Source organism: Homarus americanus, unplaced genomic scaffold (genome assembly GCF_018991925.1).
Source record: "Homarus americanus isolate GMGI-L3 unplaced genomic scaffold, GMGI_Hamer_2.0 scaffold51859, whole genome shotgun sequence".
Taxonomy (NCBI): domain Eukaryota; kingdom Metazoa; phylum Arthropoda; class Malacostraca; order Decapoda; family Nephropidae; genus Homarus; species Homarus americanus.
In genome coordinates this window covers 3,634,167-3,652,560 of record NW_024711292.1, presented here as the reverse complement: position 1 = coordinate 3,652,560, position 18,394 = coordinate 3,634,167, and the positions used below count along the sequence as shown (strand labels likewise).

Here is an 18,394-nt window from a genome sequence, read left to right as displayed (position 1 = left end):
AATACGGTATCACTTGACATCATTGAGAACTTCGTCCAGCTGTCGCGAAGGTAGCTCACTTTTATTTTAAACCTATTAATAGATGCGACATTTTTAAAACAATCTCACACAAGTAAACAAAGTACACGAGGTTTGGTGATGTTCAGCTTCTCACCATTAAAAAACAAAACAATATCATTGCTTCTGGCGCTATAATTTTGTTTCGCTTTAACACGAGAGATGATTTCCCGCCACAAGTACAAGGTCCGGTAAGTGCGTTCGTGCACTGTAGGTAAACACAAGGTTCATTACAACTTGGATAAACATTGTGAGTGGCTATAGTGGCGGCATCAGGGTTACAAGCCATAATGATGCCACACTGAGTCCTTAATACTCATCCAATACGTACTTCCAAATACCTGTAGATTGACAGTATGTAAACAGTACGAATGAGAGTAGTATTTAAATTATGGTACCAGTGTGTAATATGATTATTGACTGACCACTTATTTTACCTACATATAGTGTATGCTTATAAATAATCGTACCCGAGGGATAAGTACGCAGCCACCTTTTACTGCATTGTGAAAATGAGGTCAAGTGAGACTCGGCACACCGTCCACAGCTGCACATGTTTCATAAGAAAGGTAACAAGACATACGGCCACCAAATAAACTCATCCGGCTGGGCTGTAATTTTTTGTTTGTTGAATTATATCTCACTTCATTATTTAAATTACAAAATTATTGGTAGCAGCATATATACGTACATCTTTACATTATCTTAATTTTGGCAACTATTATGCACCATTTTTTTATATTCATCGAGCCTGGGAAGATATTGGAAGCATAATGCACTGTCTAATGGTAGACAGTTGCCATATGGCATCACAAAATTTGTGACTAAGTCCCAGGTTGCTGATCTATCTGTCTTTCTGTCTCATTTACACACAATTGCTTCTCTTACTTTGACAATACAGCATACATATATCGTTTCCCACTATTAATCTTTTTTTTTCTTTCTTTTTTAATGTATGGGCCTTTATTATTATTATATTACATTATATTATAATTTATTGTATTATATTATATTTTTTATTTTTTATTCATTTTATATTATTATTATTATTATTATAATTTCGCCCCCCAGGCCCTAATGTGGGTGTTTGACTTGTGTCCTGGTGGGCTAATCCCGTATAAAAAAAGAAAAAAGAAAAAAAGATTCGTTCATGGTCTCCGTGCGGTATGTCGGGAATAACGAGGTGTGTTCAGGATGTGGCGGGAGGATGGGGGCAGCGTTCAGAGAGGTACTTGGGTAATTCTGATGACGTCATGGTAATATGTTCATTTCTTTTTATCAGCTCGTTGTAAACTACATAATCACACCATGTGGTAGTTACATCATAAAGTGTTGAGTGCTGTAATCTTATAATACTGTCAGCTCTATTGTCATGTTAGAACTAATCATGGTCTTGGTTTTTGGATTGTCTGAGGGGATTTATCACCCAGTTATAATATAAACGTTTAGACAGCAGTCACGTATATAGTCAGTTAACACTCAAATAGCAGTCACGTATATAGTCAGTTATCACTCAGCCAGTTGTGCAATGAATTTTAATTAATTTTCAACCCGAATTTTCATACTTTTATTGGTAAATAAGGAAACAGAGTGGCCTTTTATTTTGTGGTGAATAAACTACTACTACTAATAATAATTAAATTAAGGCAATTTGGCCGAGGATAGCACACAAAACCATGATATGCGTATTTCCGGTAGGGTCCTTTAGTTTATATTGTAGCGTACTGTATGTGGCCAGTTGTCAATTCTCTTTAGCTGTCTATTATCTCTTTGTATGGGCACACAAATGTACGTACATGTAGATATCTCACACTCAGGAATGAGGTAGGATAGAAACTCACAATGCGCTTTCTGTATATATATTGTTGTACAGCGCAGTGCTTAGGAGTGACTAGGTAAGGAGAAACCATGAACGGTTACGAGTTTGATTACGTGGCGCGGATACGAAGGATACGCCGACCTGCCCCAAGAAACTAAACCTCCTAGTTCTCCAGAAGTTCTTTGAAACTAATGGGATCGTGGGGGTCACCAAGGTGGAACGTCTAAAGCTCCATGGTGACATCAAGATCACCTTCGTCGAGAAGGGCATGCCCGTACAACTCGCGGAGATCCCAGACATCAACGGCATTCCATTTAAAATGATTGCCTACATGTGGGACAACTTGAAGCTGGGAGTAATCTCCCACGCCGAAATTGCCCACATGGACCAAGCAGAGCTGAGTGAGCTCCTCAAGGGGCAACTTCAAGTTGTGAAGAAGCTGTCCGACACCACTGCCCTCTTCGGACACCACTCCACCTTACCCAAGGAGGCTCAACTGGCGTGGGTAACTGTGCCAGTCAAGCCCTACTGCAGACCGAAACGGTGTTACAAATGCCAGCACTATGGACACACTGTAAACAAGTGTGAGGCGCAGGAGGACACCTGCTCCATGTGTGGCAGCCCTGGACACCGCTACACGGTCTGCCCCAACAGAGTAAAAAAATGCGCTGCTTGTGGTGGCCCACACTCCTCCGCCGATCGGACCTGCCCCAAATGGAAGGAGGAATGCAGGGTAGCCAAGGCTCGTCTTGAGAAGAAACTGAGCTACAAAGAGGCCCTCCTTGCTGTATGCTCCCAAGAAAAGAAAAAACCAGCAGAAAAGAAAAACCAAGAAAAGAAAACTCAAGAGAAGACGCCCACCACACAGAACCAAGAACACCACGTGGCCCGTGGAGCTGAAGCCCACGTGGTCAACCTCACCGTCTCTGACTTCTTCCACACCTATGAGGACTTAATACACGAGGAAGACGAACAACAAGACCCAAACACAAACGAATGGACACTTCAAGAGAGCAAGAAGAGGAGGAGAGTGAGAAGAAAATCGACATCAAGCTAAGAAGACCAAGACATCTCCTCCACACAAGAAACCAACACACTCAATCAAGCCGACCAAGCACTGTATATCCATTGCCCAACCCAACAAGCACCTGACGCTAGCCGGGCTCTGTCTTAACATAAGAACATAAGAACATAAGAATGGAGGAAACTGCAGCGGGCCTATTGGCCCATACTGGGCAGTCCCATTTACACCCAACCCCTATTGCTCATATGAGCATCCAACCTATGTTTGAAGCTATCCAGTGTATTCGAGTTAATGATGATATTTGGTAACTTGTTCCATTCATCCACTATATTTCCAAACCAATGTTTACCTATTTCCCGCCTAAATCTAAATTTGTCTAATTTAAAACCATTGTTACGAGTTCGCTCCTGGTTGGATAGTTTGAGTACCTTTGTAATGTCCCCTTTGTTTAGCCCTGACTTCCATTTATATACCTCTATCATATCGCCCCTCACTCTACGTCTCTCGAGGGAGTGCAAATTAAGATGCTTTAACCTGTCTCTGTACTCAAGGTTCCTAATGCCCGGGATTAGCCTTGTCATTCTCCTCTGAATTCTTTCCAAGGATTGTATATCCATTCTGTAATAAGGTGACCAGAATTGAACTGCGTAATCCAAGTGAGGTCTCACAAGCGCAAGATATAGTTTTAGGATGACCTCGCTAGTCTTGTAACTAACACTCCTTTGTATGAACCCAAGTACTTTATTAGCCTTGTTTCGAGCAAATACATATTGTTTACTTGGCTTAAGGTTCCTAAATCTCTCTCGCAGTCGGATTTCTCAATGGCATCGTTGTTCATCTGGTAACTGGTTTCCCTGTTTACATCTCCTATTCTGAGTACTTTACATTTGTCCACGTTGAATTTCATCAGCCATTTTCCAGACCCTTCGAAAAATTTGTTTAGATCTTCCTGTAGTTTTGTGGAGTCCTCATCAGATTTAATAACACGTCCTATTTTGGTGTCATCCGCAAATTTACTTATGTTGCTATCTATGCCAATATCTATGTCGTTTATGTATATAATAAATAATAATGGTCCAAGTACTGAGCCTTGGGGAACTCCACTGTTGACTTGCTCCAATGGGATTTAGTGCCGTTAATGCTCACTCGCTGTTTCCTGTCCTGTAACTACGCCCTAATCCATTTAAGGATATTACATTTGATTCCATGTGCTTCTACCTTTATAATTAGTCTTTCGTGGGGGACTCTGTCGAAGGCTTTGCTAAAGTCGAGATATACCACATCATAATTGTGCCCCTCATCCACCGATTCGAAAACTGATGAAAAGAATGTTAATAGATTAGACAAGAAAGCCAGCTTGTGAAGCCATGCTGGGAATCATTGATCAATCGGTGCTTCTCCAGGTGATTTTGAATAGAGTTTGAGATGATTGCTTCCAGTAATTTGCCTACTATTGATGTTAGACTGATTGGGCGGTAGTTAGAGGATAGTGATCTATCCCCCTTCTTGAAAATCGGTATTACATTCGCTATTCTCCAGGATTCTGGCACTACACCTGTTTTTAAGGACATGTTAAACAACTTTGCTAAGGGCATACTAAGCTCTTCCTTACATTCCTTTAATACTCTGGCAAATATCTCATCAGGACCAGGTGACTTATTAGGCTTTAGTTTGTCTTGTCGCCTCCCGGCCGCGTCCAGGCGAGTTGCTGCTGCCTCCATCTTATAATCCCTCACGCAAGCGGTGTTTAGCCACTGCATCTGTTTTCTCCTCCTAAAATTCACTTCAATCCTGCCTTTATTCTTCCCCTGAACCTCCTTCCCCCCTGTCACTAGCAATTTTCTGATTCTCTCTGGCTGTACACTGATTGGCTGGTAGGCGCGCGGCCGGAGCTCAGTTGGAAGTTGTAGGGGAGAGGAGCCACTACAATATGCCAACAGCATTTGGTGTTCCCCAGGCAGTCAGTCACCCATCCATGTACTAACCAAACCCAACGTTGCTTAACCTCTCTCATCGGACGTGAAGCGGCGTTTTGCACATGTTTTGCTGTTATTCTATGCTTAATTCTTTACTTGTTCAATAACTATTCGAGGGTGGACGTAACAGCGTGGCGCAGGGAGAACGGTGTGGAATATAAGAAGACGAGTGAGCACGTGCCAGATGCTTCTGGTGTTATTGTACAGGGGTACCTAGTGACAGCACAATAATAAGGGCAGAGAAGTGTAAAGCCACGTACACACTGAGGTACACATTGTCTCTGGACTGTGTAGCAGCTGTCTCAGAAAAATCTAAATTTGTTGCGCAACTGTTTCTAGACAATGTATCTTTGTGGATTATTGTTTTTCAAAAGTTCGTTCGGTGAATATTATTCGTAACAGGAGATAAAAGAATGTATTAACATACTAGCGGGTCGGACACATCTGTTATGAACTCTAGGCAAGTAATGCTGGGCATGTACTGGTTCCTGAATCTATACCTGTGTCAATGTTCATCAAGTCTAGTCTTGAATAAGATTACACTCGGCGCTGTCATAACACCTTCTGGCAGGTTATTTCATGAGTTCACAACTTTAACTCACCCCCTATAAAAAAATAATAATAAATAATAATAATAATAATAACACCGAAAATTTTCTGTGCTTGTGGTTTCTAACTTGCGGCTAAAATATGAACACTTTGAGTGAGTTATGTCCTTTAAAGTGGTTATAAACTGCTAATTCACCCTTTGCCTGTATATAACTATATGCGAGGAAACTAAAGACGTTCTCGCCTACTGTTTATTGGTACCTGACGTGCCGGAGTGCAGGCATCAGTTTGGTGGCCTTTAACATATTCCGTAGACCAAGAGGGGAACGCATTATGGGGGACAGACCATCTAAGTACGTGTAAGATCTTCGTACAAGTCTAAAATAAGTTTTTTTTCACGAATCGTCGTTTTCCCACCAAGATCCGAGAATGTAGGACAAAAATTCGCTAGGATAAATAATAATATATATTTTTTTTTTTAATAATTATTTTTATTTTTATTATTTACAGTTTATGAACACTTCTCTGACATGAAAAATATTACATTTATTATATTAAAAGATTGCAATACCTAACCTAACCCAATCTAATCTTACCTAACCTAAACTAACTTAACCTAATCTAACCTATTTTGCACTGTAAGTGGCTTATGTCTTACTTTGCACTTAAACTGAAAGGGTTTTGTCCAGCGGTATTTAATCCGTTTTTTTTCCTAGGAGGCCTTTGTCCGGATCCCATCCTTACCATTGCTACAACCTACTGTAGGCATATCCTCATACATTTCATGTTGTTAAATCTCAGCAGCCATGCCTTTGACCACTCCTAAAGTCGTTAGAGATCTTTATAGTCCTGAGTAGTAATAGCATCTAGCACATTTTTTATGAAACAATTGAACGTCATCGGTCCCAACACACTGCCCTTTGGAACATTACTTGCACGGATACACTCGTCCACTTCGTTCCATTAATCACCACACATTGTTTGTCGTCATAAAGAAATCCATAGCAAAGTCGCTTAAGTTAAACACGTAGGTTTCAAGCCTGATAATATATTCATGCAAAAAAGGAGGAAAAATTCCCAATTTGTTTATTTTTCATAAATTAAATTTGATAGACGCCGTAGTCATTGTTTGAGCAAGACCTGACATCACTACTGTAAACGATCAATTTGTTTGGATGATTTGACCTTTTATGCTTTCCATGCGCTAGAAATAAACGAAATTAATATACTGTATGTGCATTAATATCAACCAGGATATATATATATATATATATATATATATATATATATATATATATATATATATATATATATATATATATATATATATATATATATATATATATATATATATATATATATATATATATATAAATATATATATATATATATATATATATATATATATATATATATATAATATATATATCGTCAAGATAACAATTGGATCGATCGTGCGTCCCCTTAAGTGAGGCTGTATACGTGTGGGGTTCAGGATGTTTGGTTCACACTCAGGATGGGATGGAGAAAGGAAACTCACAATGTGCTCTCTGTATACATATTGTATTGGATGTACAATGCAGCTTGGTGCTGGGGGGTGGCAGCGTAAGTCCAAGCGTGATGTAGAGAGAGCTGGTTGGTGAGGGTGCTCAGAGGAGAACACAGCTTTTAGGGCGGCATAGTCGCCGGCGGGAGCAAGGGCCGCCAGGCAGGAGCGGAGGAGGTGTTGCTTGCTGGTGGCTGTAGGTAGAAAGAGAGAGGTCACCACGAGGTGAGGTCTTATATAGCGGAGGTAGGCGTGGCTTGATAGTTGACCTCAGTTATGTTAGGCAGCGCTGGTTGCCGACCTTGATCACGAGGCGCAGGCTGGGGAATTCGAGGGTCGGCTAGTCAGCAACAACGGCGGTTATAGGGGAGGAATCCACTACATACGTTCAACAGGTTTGTAGTCTTGCTGGATTCGATAAGAATTAATCGGGATCTCGACCGACGTCACGTCCAGTCAACGGAGGAGAGGTAACGGTTTCCGTAAATTTGTTCTTTAAACATATTATTTCTCATCTTTGGAAAGGTAGGTTATGTTCTAGTTTTATTGCTATACAGTAGTTAAGTGTAGTGCTCTTAATTTGTGGAAATTGTTCGTAGCTTGGGGGGAATTAATAAATGCAGAAACCTAACCTGAGATGTATCCTTATTGATTCAGGGAAGTGCCCTAGCCTGGGCCCGTTGTTGTTTCTTTCATAAATGACATGCCATTAAACATGCACTCTTCCACACAAATGTTTACGGGCGACGCTAAGTTATTCAGGGAAATTAAGATCCAAACGGACTGTGAAGTACTACAGGAATGGCTGTTAAGATTCAATGACATTAAATGCCAAAGGATGCAATTAGGTCGTACCAACAGTAAAAAAGAATACCACAAGTGAAAAGGACCCGAGTATGCATGTTGCAAAAATTTAAGTTCTTGGACCATTGTGAGAAGAGGGTAAATCAATTAAATAAGTTAGTAAGTCTTATACGAAGGGTTTTCACATACTTACAATAGATGATCTCTCTCTCACAACGCTCTTCAAAAGTGAGGCGCTTCCCCATTAATTAAGGCGGCGGCACACTGGGCACTTTCCTCCCAACATGTTTGGCAAACACGGACCGGCCAGCAAAACAAAGAGATGTTTGCGTCACACTGGGATGCTTAGGTGGCATATCTGCCCATAGCAACGAAAACAACAACAAAGCGTCTAGACGAGGTTCACCATGGACCCCGTTACTACAATTGAGGCCTTGCAGGATTGTGCTATAGTTCTTCAATTGCTGAAACAAGTAAGGCGCCTGTTAAAGCTAAAGAAAAGACAATGGATGCGTCGTGAAGTTTGTTTAAAAGTGGAGGCGGCTGGCTGGTCAAAGAAGACCCTGAATAATGATTTAATAAAACTAAAGATGTTTTAAAGTGACGAATAAATAGAAACATGTAACCGTTTTGAGTGTTATATTTTAAATTATTATTGTTTGGTGATTTATTTAAATTTTTACTTGAATTAAGTTGAATATTCAACACTTAATATGAACCTCATTTGAGCACTAATCCAGCCAGCAATGCTCACAGCCAAACAGTTGTCCATTTCTCGCAACAACCGAAATCCTGCTGCTTGCTGGGCCACCAGCGGCCAGCAAAACGGGCGACAAGTTTGGAGGAAAGTGCCCAGTATGCCGCCGCCTTTAGGAGTACTGCCATCCCGTCAGGTCCCCGAGACATACTAAAAACTGCCAGTTGATTGAAAATGTTCAAAAGAGGGCCTAAACTCCGACACCTCAGGTACGCCTGAGAATAAATTGTCTCTAGCTTATACTCCAGACGGGCAAGGGGTGACTTAATAGAAATCTATAAGCACCTCTAAGTACATTACTCAGCCGATGTCCGCCCCACAGACTCAGGTTGAAGAAGCCACAAGTTCAGAAAAATGTCAGGGCAAAGTTTTGTGGAGTGAGAGATGCAACTCTTGGAACAATCCGTCAGTGTCGTGAATGGATATAGAGGATGATGACAAGACCAACCCCAGGCATTGAGAACCTTGAGTACAGAGAGATTAAAACATCTAAATTTGCACTCCCTACAGAGACGTAGAGTGAGGGGCGATATGATCGAGGTGTATAAATCGAAGTCAGGGCTAAACAAAGGTGATGTAACAAAGGTACTAAAACTATCCAACCAGGAGCGAACTCGTAGCAATGGTTTTAAATTAGACAAATTTAGATTTAGGCGCGAGATAGCTAAATATTGGTTTGGAAATAGAGTAGTGGATGAGTGGAATAAGTTACCGAACTTCAACATTAATTCGAATATGCTAGATAACTTCAAATATACGTTGGACGGATATATGAGCGATAGGGGTTGGGTGTAAACGGGGCTGCCAAGTATGAGCCAATAGGCCCGCTATTGTTTCCTCCATTCTTATGTGACGGCACAGGTATATGTGAGTCTACCTAAAATAAAATTGGGAGGTTTATTTTTCTTTTTTTCTTTTATCCTCTTCACTGATCGGCTCGTTAGTTGCTTAGGAGGTTGATCACGTCTCTTGTTATGCACTGTTGGCTGGTACTGGGCATGCACTGGCTCCTGAATGTGTCTGAACCTGCTCCAGTACCGGTCAAGTCTGGTCTTGAAAGAGCTCCCACTCTGTGCCGTCACAACACTCACTGGCAGGGTTTTCCAAGAGTTCACAATTCTCACTCCGAAAAAGTTTGCATTCACAGTTTTCTGAACTTGTAGCATCTTCAACCTTGAGTTGAGACCCCTTGTGGGGCAGGCGCCCGCCAGCTTCAAGAACGGACACTCGACTGAGTATTGCCCTTTGAGATGTTTATACACCTCAATTAGGTACCCCCCCCCTTTCCTTGCTTGTCTGTAGTATTAGCTAGACAGTTGCAGGTGCTCTAATCTCTATGGATAACTAAGGTGCCGAAGTGCAAGCACCAGTCTGGTGATCCTCCCTTGGACATTTCCAATCAACTGACAGTCTCTAGCATATCTCGGGGACCAGACGGGGTGACAGTACTCTTAAGCGGGGAAGCACCTCACTCTTGAAGATAGTTACGAGGGATGGACCATCTAGATATCTGAACAACCTTCTTATAAGACCTACTAGTTTAGCTGCTTGATTCACCTCACAATGGCCCGAGAACTTCAGTTCATTGTCAACATAAGCACCCAAGTCCTTTTTGCATTCGATCTCTATTAATGCAGCTTCTTCATCCCATTGGGCCATTGAATCTTAGCAGCCATTTCTTCGACCACTCTTGAAGCTCACAGAGATCTTTCTGCAGCTTTTTGCAGTCTGTTTGGTTCGTAATTTCCCTAAATTACTTGGCATCATCTGCAAACATTTGTATGGAGGAGTGTATAGCTTCTGGCATGTCTTTTATGAAAGAAACAAACAACAATGGGCCCAATACACTGCCCTGTGGTATCCCGCTTGTAATCTCGGTTAAGGGTTAACTGATTTGAGAAATAGGCAATTTCCTTTGTCAATATTAAAGGTGAAGATATGACTAAAAAAATATGTTTTGTTTAAGTGATATTTTAGTAACGTGAGGTGTTGTGTTTCAGGCAGCAAGATGTGGGTACGTGATCACTATTATGGCAGTATACTGGATGACGGAGGCGCTGCCACTGGCTATTACAGCGCTCATCCCAGTGTTCGCCTTCCCTCTGCTAGGAATTCTTTCCACCGGATCTGTCTGCATTGTCTACATGAAGGAAACTAACATGATGTTCCTGGGTGGCCTAACAGTTGCTATCGCTGTCGAGCATTGTAACCTGCACAGGCGCATTGCTCTCGGAGTTATTCTCTTAGTTGGTAAGTAAAGACCCAGGGAATTTGATTGGTTGGGCAAGTTGTAGGGGAAGGGAGGAATTCAGGGTTACTAGTGTATATGAAACACTAAGTTTGGAAGTCAGTTATAGACAAAAGTCTGTTTTAAAGTACAGCAAGTGTATACTGTACAGTTTCAAATATATAGTACCAGGGGGTAGCAATAATCAGTCGCTGCACTCTTCTGCCAAGAACATGCATCATATCTTAATACAGTACAGTACTCTATAAACAATTAAAAAGAAGATAACAAAGTACTGTACTGTACAATAATTCCCCAAATATATATCTGACACACAAATTTTATATCCCAATTATTTTAGTCTATTGACAAGCTTCCATAAAATTTTCTGAATTATAAATTCAATAAGTTTTCTAAAATGAAGGAAACAATAATGTACACCAGACTAAGCAAACATCATGAAACAAAGAAATCTATACATTCTAATACTGTAGTTGGTAACCTTTCCTGCACTGTCAAAGTTGGAGAAGAGTTAAACTAAAATAGTATCAACTTAAATGTCAAAGTGTGTTTTTGTCAAGTGTGGACTTGGTACAGGTACAACTTTTTCTTGCAGGTCATTCCTGGAGTTCACAACTCTTACTCCAAAGTAGTTAGGTCTGAAAATTTTCTGTACTGATAGCTTCTTTAACTGGAGGCTGGGACCTTTAGTGGAACAGCCATCCGCTAACTACAGATAAATGTATGTACACTTGACTTGAGTAATGCCTTCTGAGTTGCTTATAAACTAATACTAAATTGCCCCTTGCCCTTCTATTGAAGAATGTTGAATCACTTTTGGTACATAAGGTGTGTGAGTGCCAGTTGGCAATCTTTAATCAAGTGTATCTCAGAGACCAAACAGAATAGCATCTGGCACATCATTTATGAAACAAATGAACATTGGATCAGGTGCAAAGCCTTGTGGGACTGATTGTCACTGGTATACCTGATGATTTTATGCCATTAATCACCATACAGGTACTGTATATTCTCGATGATCATTAAGAGTCTCCAATCCATGTAGGTGTTTCAAAAGTTCTGGATATACAGTAGTACACTGCATGCATTTTGGTAATTTTGTATTAAGAACTCCATCTCTTGAAGTAAAGTTCATTTTACCGACATGAATTTATATACAATTTAACACATACTGATTCACTCTTAATTACTATACAGTCTCTCCTCGACTTACGACGGGGTTCCGTCCCGACGACTAGGTCGTAAGTCGAAAAGGCGAAAATAATACATAGAAATTCTAAAATGGGTGTCTCTTTTTCTTCTCAGCACTGCGAGAACTCTCACATTTACACTTGCCAGCCAATTGAAAGGGAATTACAAACGAAAATTTTGTCAGTACACAGCGCGATCACTAACGTCGGGACTGCGATCACTAACGTCGGGACTCGAAAATACGTAATATGAAAAATATTTTATACGACCATGGCCGTTGTATGTCCAGGTTTTTGTAAGTCACTTACACGTGGACTGCTGCACCTCCCCATGTCTCCTCCTTAAAAACCTTTCAACTGATTTGTTGCTTTCCTTTGAACTAATACCTCATAATTGACAACTTCTGTTGTCACATGAGTTCCTTCATTTAACTGTACACAAATACTGAATAAATACCAACACTAGGTAGATGTTAGTATCAATTTAATATCAATCTTTCAGGTCAGTCTCCACGCAGATTAATGGCAGGATTCATGCTGACTACAATGTTTTTGTCTATGTGGATCTCCAACACAGCCACCACAGCCATGATGGTGCCCATAGTGGATGCCATTTTGACAGAGTTGTACTCGGTAAGAAAGGGATTGAGATCACTTGTTAGTTAATAGTATTCTTCATCAGAAATTACATCGAGCCTAACACATCAGGACACAAGAGCTACCTCTGTAAAAATCATAATTAGTCAGGTCCTTCACATCAATATTTATAGATGCATGTACTCAATATAAAACAGTGAGTGCCCACAGCAGGTAGTCTACCAGGGATCTCATTCCAGGATCGTACATTCAGTTATATATTACAGATTTACAGGAGTTGATCAGTTGACTACATTGTGATATATTATATGATCACATTCTATTGTATATGACTATGCTAAATTTTATATTAAATGGGCACACTGAACTAGGCCCATCTCCAGTACAGTATTATCCTTATAAACATAATCCACATAAAGTTATCCAACTGACCAGGCTATATCTGTTATTCTTTACGGCCACCAAATCCTGGATATTGTACTAGTGGCCTCACTATTCATCACTACTGTATTGTCCTAACATCCACAGACCCATGATGGAGGGGAGACTGGCACAGATGGTATGGACCTGAGTGTATATCCTCCTCACCAGAGTCAGTTGGAGCTGGTCAACAATAGTGAACCGGTCTCCAGGTAAATTTACAAACTTTTAATTCATCTTTTAAATTAATAGCTGCTTAATTTAATATATAATTCATGCATAAATTAATGGTTTAAAAATCATACCAAAATGCACAACAATATACAGTACTGTACAGTGTTATAAATTGCCTGTAGTACTGTAGGTCTCGAGTAAATTATTATTAAAATTTGTTCAATTGTGTAAAGTTCATGTTATCCTAGAACAAGGGATGGGTGAAAAGTATTGGTTTATTTGAGGAATGGTTTTTTTTGGGGGTGCTTTGTTACTTCATGGATCTACAGTACATAAAGGTTATACGAGAGATCCGTTTTGCTGTTGTATGAATTTCTCTACTGTTTTTTTTCAAATCAGCAGACTGTGAACAGTTGTAGTTGCACACCTATAGGAGCGTGTTAATGTACCAGATTTAATATGGTAATTAGTAAGAAAGTTATTGTGAGATTTTTCCAGTTACTAAGTACTGTACAGGCAGAGAAGGTAGGTTTTACTAACTGTTGCAGGAAATGTTTTTTTGGTCTTCCAGAAGTAATAGGTCCCCAAGTTTGTCAATAATAAACTAACTGCAGCAACACTTCTCAGCGTACATCCTGGCAGCGAGTGCAAGAATGGAAAACTGGAAAAAGTGATTGAGGATACAAAGGTTGATCAGGAGGATAAGAAGCCTGAAGGCCACACAGGCTTGACCCCCATACCTCCCAACGAGGAGTGCCGTGCCCTCAGGGACATGTGCTTCTTGGCCACTGCTTACTCGGCCAACCTGGGAGGCACTGGTTCACTCACAGGCACTGGGCCCAATCTGGTGGTGAAGGGCGTTCTTGCCAGGTTACTAAATTTTGTTTATGCATGAAAGCAAAAAGCTTAATAACTCCTACTGTAAGCAGTGAGGGAGAACTGGATAATTCTTATCACTTTATCATAACTTTTAAAGCCACTTTGGTGTATTAAGAGTCATCATATGACTTAAAAGTATTATTAACTGGAGATCTTCTCACTGAAGGCTGCCTGCAAACTAACCTTACACTACTGCAGTTGTTCTGCTTTAGGAAATGGTTTCTCTTACTAATACACTGTATACTTCATAAAGGTTTAGCATGTATAAATTTCCTTCCTCTATCCTTGGCTTACTATGTACTAATGCCAATATAGTATAGTGATGATATGGGCCATATGTGAAAAACATATGATTTCCTTTTATTGCATGTTCACAGGATACTCTGTGGGTGATCACTTAAGGATGTCTAGCCCCCAAAATGGTCCAACAATAGGTCCTTATAATATTTATTTTTATTTTTAAAGTCCTTGGTATAAAGATAGGGGTTTTAAGACACAGGTTTTGGGTATCAGGTCCTGTTAACTATTGATAAGAGGACATACTACTGTACATATGGAAATGTAAAAATAGGTCTACAAATATTATATGGCACTGGAGATATGAGTTTGGAAATACAGTACAGCATCTCAGTCAAAGGGTGTAGTTAGAAATAAAGAGTAAATTAGCTGCCAATTATGAAGTGTAATCCCACATCCTAGGCCAACTTTTCTGCTTATACAGTACAGTACTGATAATAATGGCAACTTTGAGGATAACAAGTCTGTCTGACTCTGGGATCAGCAGGTTCTGTGCAGATTCTGTGGCACCTCACCTGAAATTTCTTGAATCTTATCTTAACCAAATTTAATATGTTTACTTTTCTACTTTTATCCTCTTCGCCACTAATTGGCTCTTTAGTCTCTTGAGCGGGAGGTCAATCTTACTTTTTACTTTTTATCCTCTTCGCCACTGAACGGCTCATTAGCCGCTTGGGTGGTTGGTCACGTCTTTTACACACTGTTGGCAAGTACTGGGCATGCACTGGCTCCTGAATGTATCTTAACCTGCTCTAGTGTTAGTCAAGTCTCTGGTCTTGAAAGAGCTCGCACTCGGTGCCTTCACAATACAGTACTCTCTGGCAGATTGCTCAAGAGTTCACAATTCTCACTTTGAAAAACTTTACCCTCAAAGTTTTCTGGACTTGTGGCTTCTTCAACCTTGTGGGGTGGGCATCCATTAGCTCCAGGTATGGATACTCAACTGAGTAATGCCCATCTGTATTATAAGCTAAGCAGTTGCAGGCGTTCTGAAGTGCCGTATTGCAGGCACCAGTCTGGTGGCCCTCCTTTTGACATTTTCAATCAACTGACAGTCTCTCGCATATCTTGGGGACCAGATGGGGTGACAGTACTTCAAACAGGGAAGATCGTTACGAGGGAACGGACTGTCTAGATATCTGAACGACCTTCTTTTAAGACCTACTAGTTTAATTGGTTGATCCACCTTCTTCTCACAATGGCCCGATAACTTCTGTTCATTGTCAACATACACACCCAGGTCCTTTTCACATTTGGTGCCTATTTATGCAGTTTTTTTCGTCCTGTTGGCAAGTACTGAGCATGCTGGACATGCACTGGAATCAATGAATGGGAAGACTGAGAGAGCAGACTACAACCTTAATGACCAAGATACAGGATTGGACAGAGATCGTAAGAAGGATCCTGTGGTCAGGAATACACGGGTAATGCTTTTAATGTCAGTGATGTATGCTGCTAATATTGGAGGCACAGGAGTACTAACAGGATCTGGAACCAACTTGGTACTCAAGGGATTTTTGCAGAGGTAAGAGTGTTATTTGTTAGATGATATAAAGTACTGCATACTGTATGTTTAATTTACCATCCTTATAAGTTTAGAAACCCAAGCATATTCATGTCAAAGACCAGTTTTTAGTTTTCCATTGTACACACACGTCACATTAGCTACATACTGTAGGAATAATCATTCAATTAAGCCTTAAAATGCAAATACTGTACTGTAATGTTTTTGCCATGTATGGGAAAATATTTTCCTTCTCATTTAAGACATCAATTGCTATCTTAATACACTGTAACCAGATTATACCTACTTGTATAGGTTAGGTAAGATTGGGCTACATTAGGTTAGCAATGATGCTTTTCATTTATAATTACAGTAGAACCATTTTATGGTTATCTTCATGTTTACAAGCTAGTTTGACCTGGGGGGGGGGGGACAATTTATCCATTTCACAATTATACTTTTTTAGCATCTCTCACACACTACAAAAGTTCAGAATTTACAAAAAGATAAAATGGGTATTTTTTTATACATGTCATCAAACTCAGGCACTGATAATTGCCCATAAATCCTATAAAAAGGCAGGACAAAAGATAAAGATCTTATAATAAAATGCATGAATTATGGCATTTTTCAAAATGCTTCCTTTAAATCTGCTTTACCAGCCTTTGCATGCTTACCAATGCATGTTGCTTATTTTATCTAAGCTTGTATGGAAATGCACTTAGTGGAGAGGGATAATTTATTAGTACAGTATTTGTGGTGAGAATGCTGCCAAGCATGGTTAGGTTGTTGTGAAAATGGTGACAAGGGCAGAGTGGTGGAATACTGACAGGGTGATGTGTTCTTTCATATGCATGTGTGATGGGTTGTATGTGAATTGTTTACATATCAAGGTTGAGTGGGTGCCAGTGTGTGTGTGTGAACATTGTAATTTATTTGTTTGTACGATCTTACTTGAAATTATGATTAACTTGACCCTTTACAATACCCCATAACTGTCTTCTTCACATATATTATTATAATTTGTACATAGAGTACAGTATATGGAGGTCTAACAGTGTCCCATTAGTAAATGTAATTGTGGTAATATTGTTTCTTCCTGTAAGTTTTGTACTTGATGTAGTTACTGTAGTTATCATGTACGTTTACTTAATAATAATAACAAATATTTTATCATCCATATTAATATTTTACAAAGTTATAGCACAAAGATTATAGTTAAACAGATACTTCCCCTCTGTCCCATTACCCCAAAGTTGTGAGAGATGCTAACTGATGAACCTCCTCCAATAGTTCCTACAGCGAGCCCACTGGCCTCAACTTTCTGTCGTGGATGGTGTTCAACATTCCCGGGATGTTGATCTGTGTTTTTATTGCCTGGATATGGCTACAGATCTACTTCTCAGGAGCATTATGGTGAGTCAACTTACAGATGGAGGTTAATGTAAAACCCTATTTACCTATTTTAATTTATAACATGATAGTGACCTTTCCCACATACTGTACTGCCTCCCTGTTCTCTCACTTGTTTGAAAATTTGATCTCTCTAAATTTATGCATCTTCAAGCAATATTTCAGTTGAACACATCTATGAGGACAGAAGAGCCTCGCCTCACCTCACCTCACTGGTAACCCAAAACACCCCAGAGTTTGTCACAATTCACCAGTCCTACTCCTCTAAACACACATAGAGTCATATACTGATACTGTGCCAACTGTTATATTCAGGAGCACTGATTCAGCAAGTGTATAGACCACTGGTTACTCCAGGATGATATAAGGAAATAAACTGAGGTGTGCAGTACAGTACAGTACATGGTTGTGATTGAATATTTTAAGTACCTGTATTATCATTAGTGTGTCTTATTCAGTACTGTACAGTACACTGTATTCATGTTTCATAATCAAACCATTTTAATTTGTACTTTATAGTTTACATGTGGAAGTAAAGTACAGTAAGTGCTCAATACATTCCAGAAAACCCTCACATAAACCGAAATTGCATTTATCAAATACTGTACATGGTTAAATGGGAAAAAATAGAATGTATTCCATAACCCAAAATGAAAATGTTCCAGACCTATTTTCAGCACAATTTTAAGATAAATAAACCATAAAACAAATCATTATAATATTATTATTTTTAAATAACAGATAAAGCAGGGGTACAGTACAGTGTACTTGCCAATAAAAGCAGATACTGTACAGTACTGTACATTAGTTGGGTAGATGAGATGGTGGTGGAGGATTTACATAGTAGGTGATGGTGTTGGAGTGACATCTGCAGGGTCATCGGGGTTGGAATCCATATCAGGTAGTGTGACATTTTGTCTGTATTCTTAATATTTCAAATCATGGACTCGCATAAGGGTGAACTTTGCTCGCATTAATTGAATTCCTGGTAGGAATAGGGTCTTTATGTATGGTGAACTCACATATATAGAGCATTTACTATATGCTCCATATTTTACAATTCAACATTAATGCTGGTAATCATTTCCCATTTTAGAAAAAAGCAAATTTAATATTCTCCCCCATTGTAGTAATAAATTT

The 18,394-nt window shown here is 39.7% G+C and overlaps 1 protein-coding gene across 7 annotated transcripts in view; it reads left to right on the top strand.

The window, feature by feature from the left end:
• LOC121873795 (solute carrier family 13 member 5-like) overlaps positions 1-18,394 on the top strand; it is a 75,017-nt gene that overhangs the window by 48,472 nt on the left and 8,151 nt on the right. For 5 of the 7 annotated variants that reach the window (XM_042377541.1, XM_042377811.1, XM_042377881.1 and 2 more), the window contains exons 3-8: positions 10,533-10,782; positions 12,473-12,603; positions 13,096-13,199; positions 13,789-14,031; positions 15,632-15,862; positions 17,135-17,257. In XM_042377541.1, the coding sequence (XP_042233475.1) occupies positions 10,533-10,782; positions 12,473-12,603; positions 13,096-13,199; positions 13,789-14,031; positions 15,632-15,862; positions 17,135-17,257 (1,082 nt within the window). The remainder of the gene's footprint in view (positions 1-10,532; positions 10,783-12,472; positions 12,604-13,095; positions 13,200-13,788; positions 14,032-15,631; positions 15,863-17,134; positions 17,258-18,394) is intronic. The other 2 variants (XM_042378021.1, XM_042377936.1) reach the window with 2 other exon arrangements.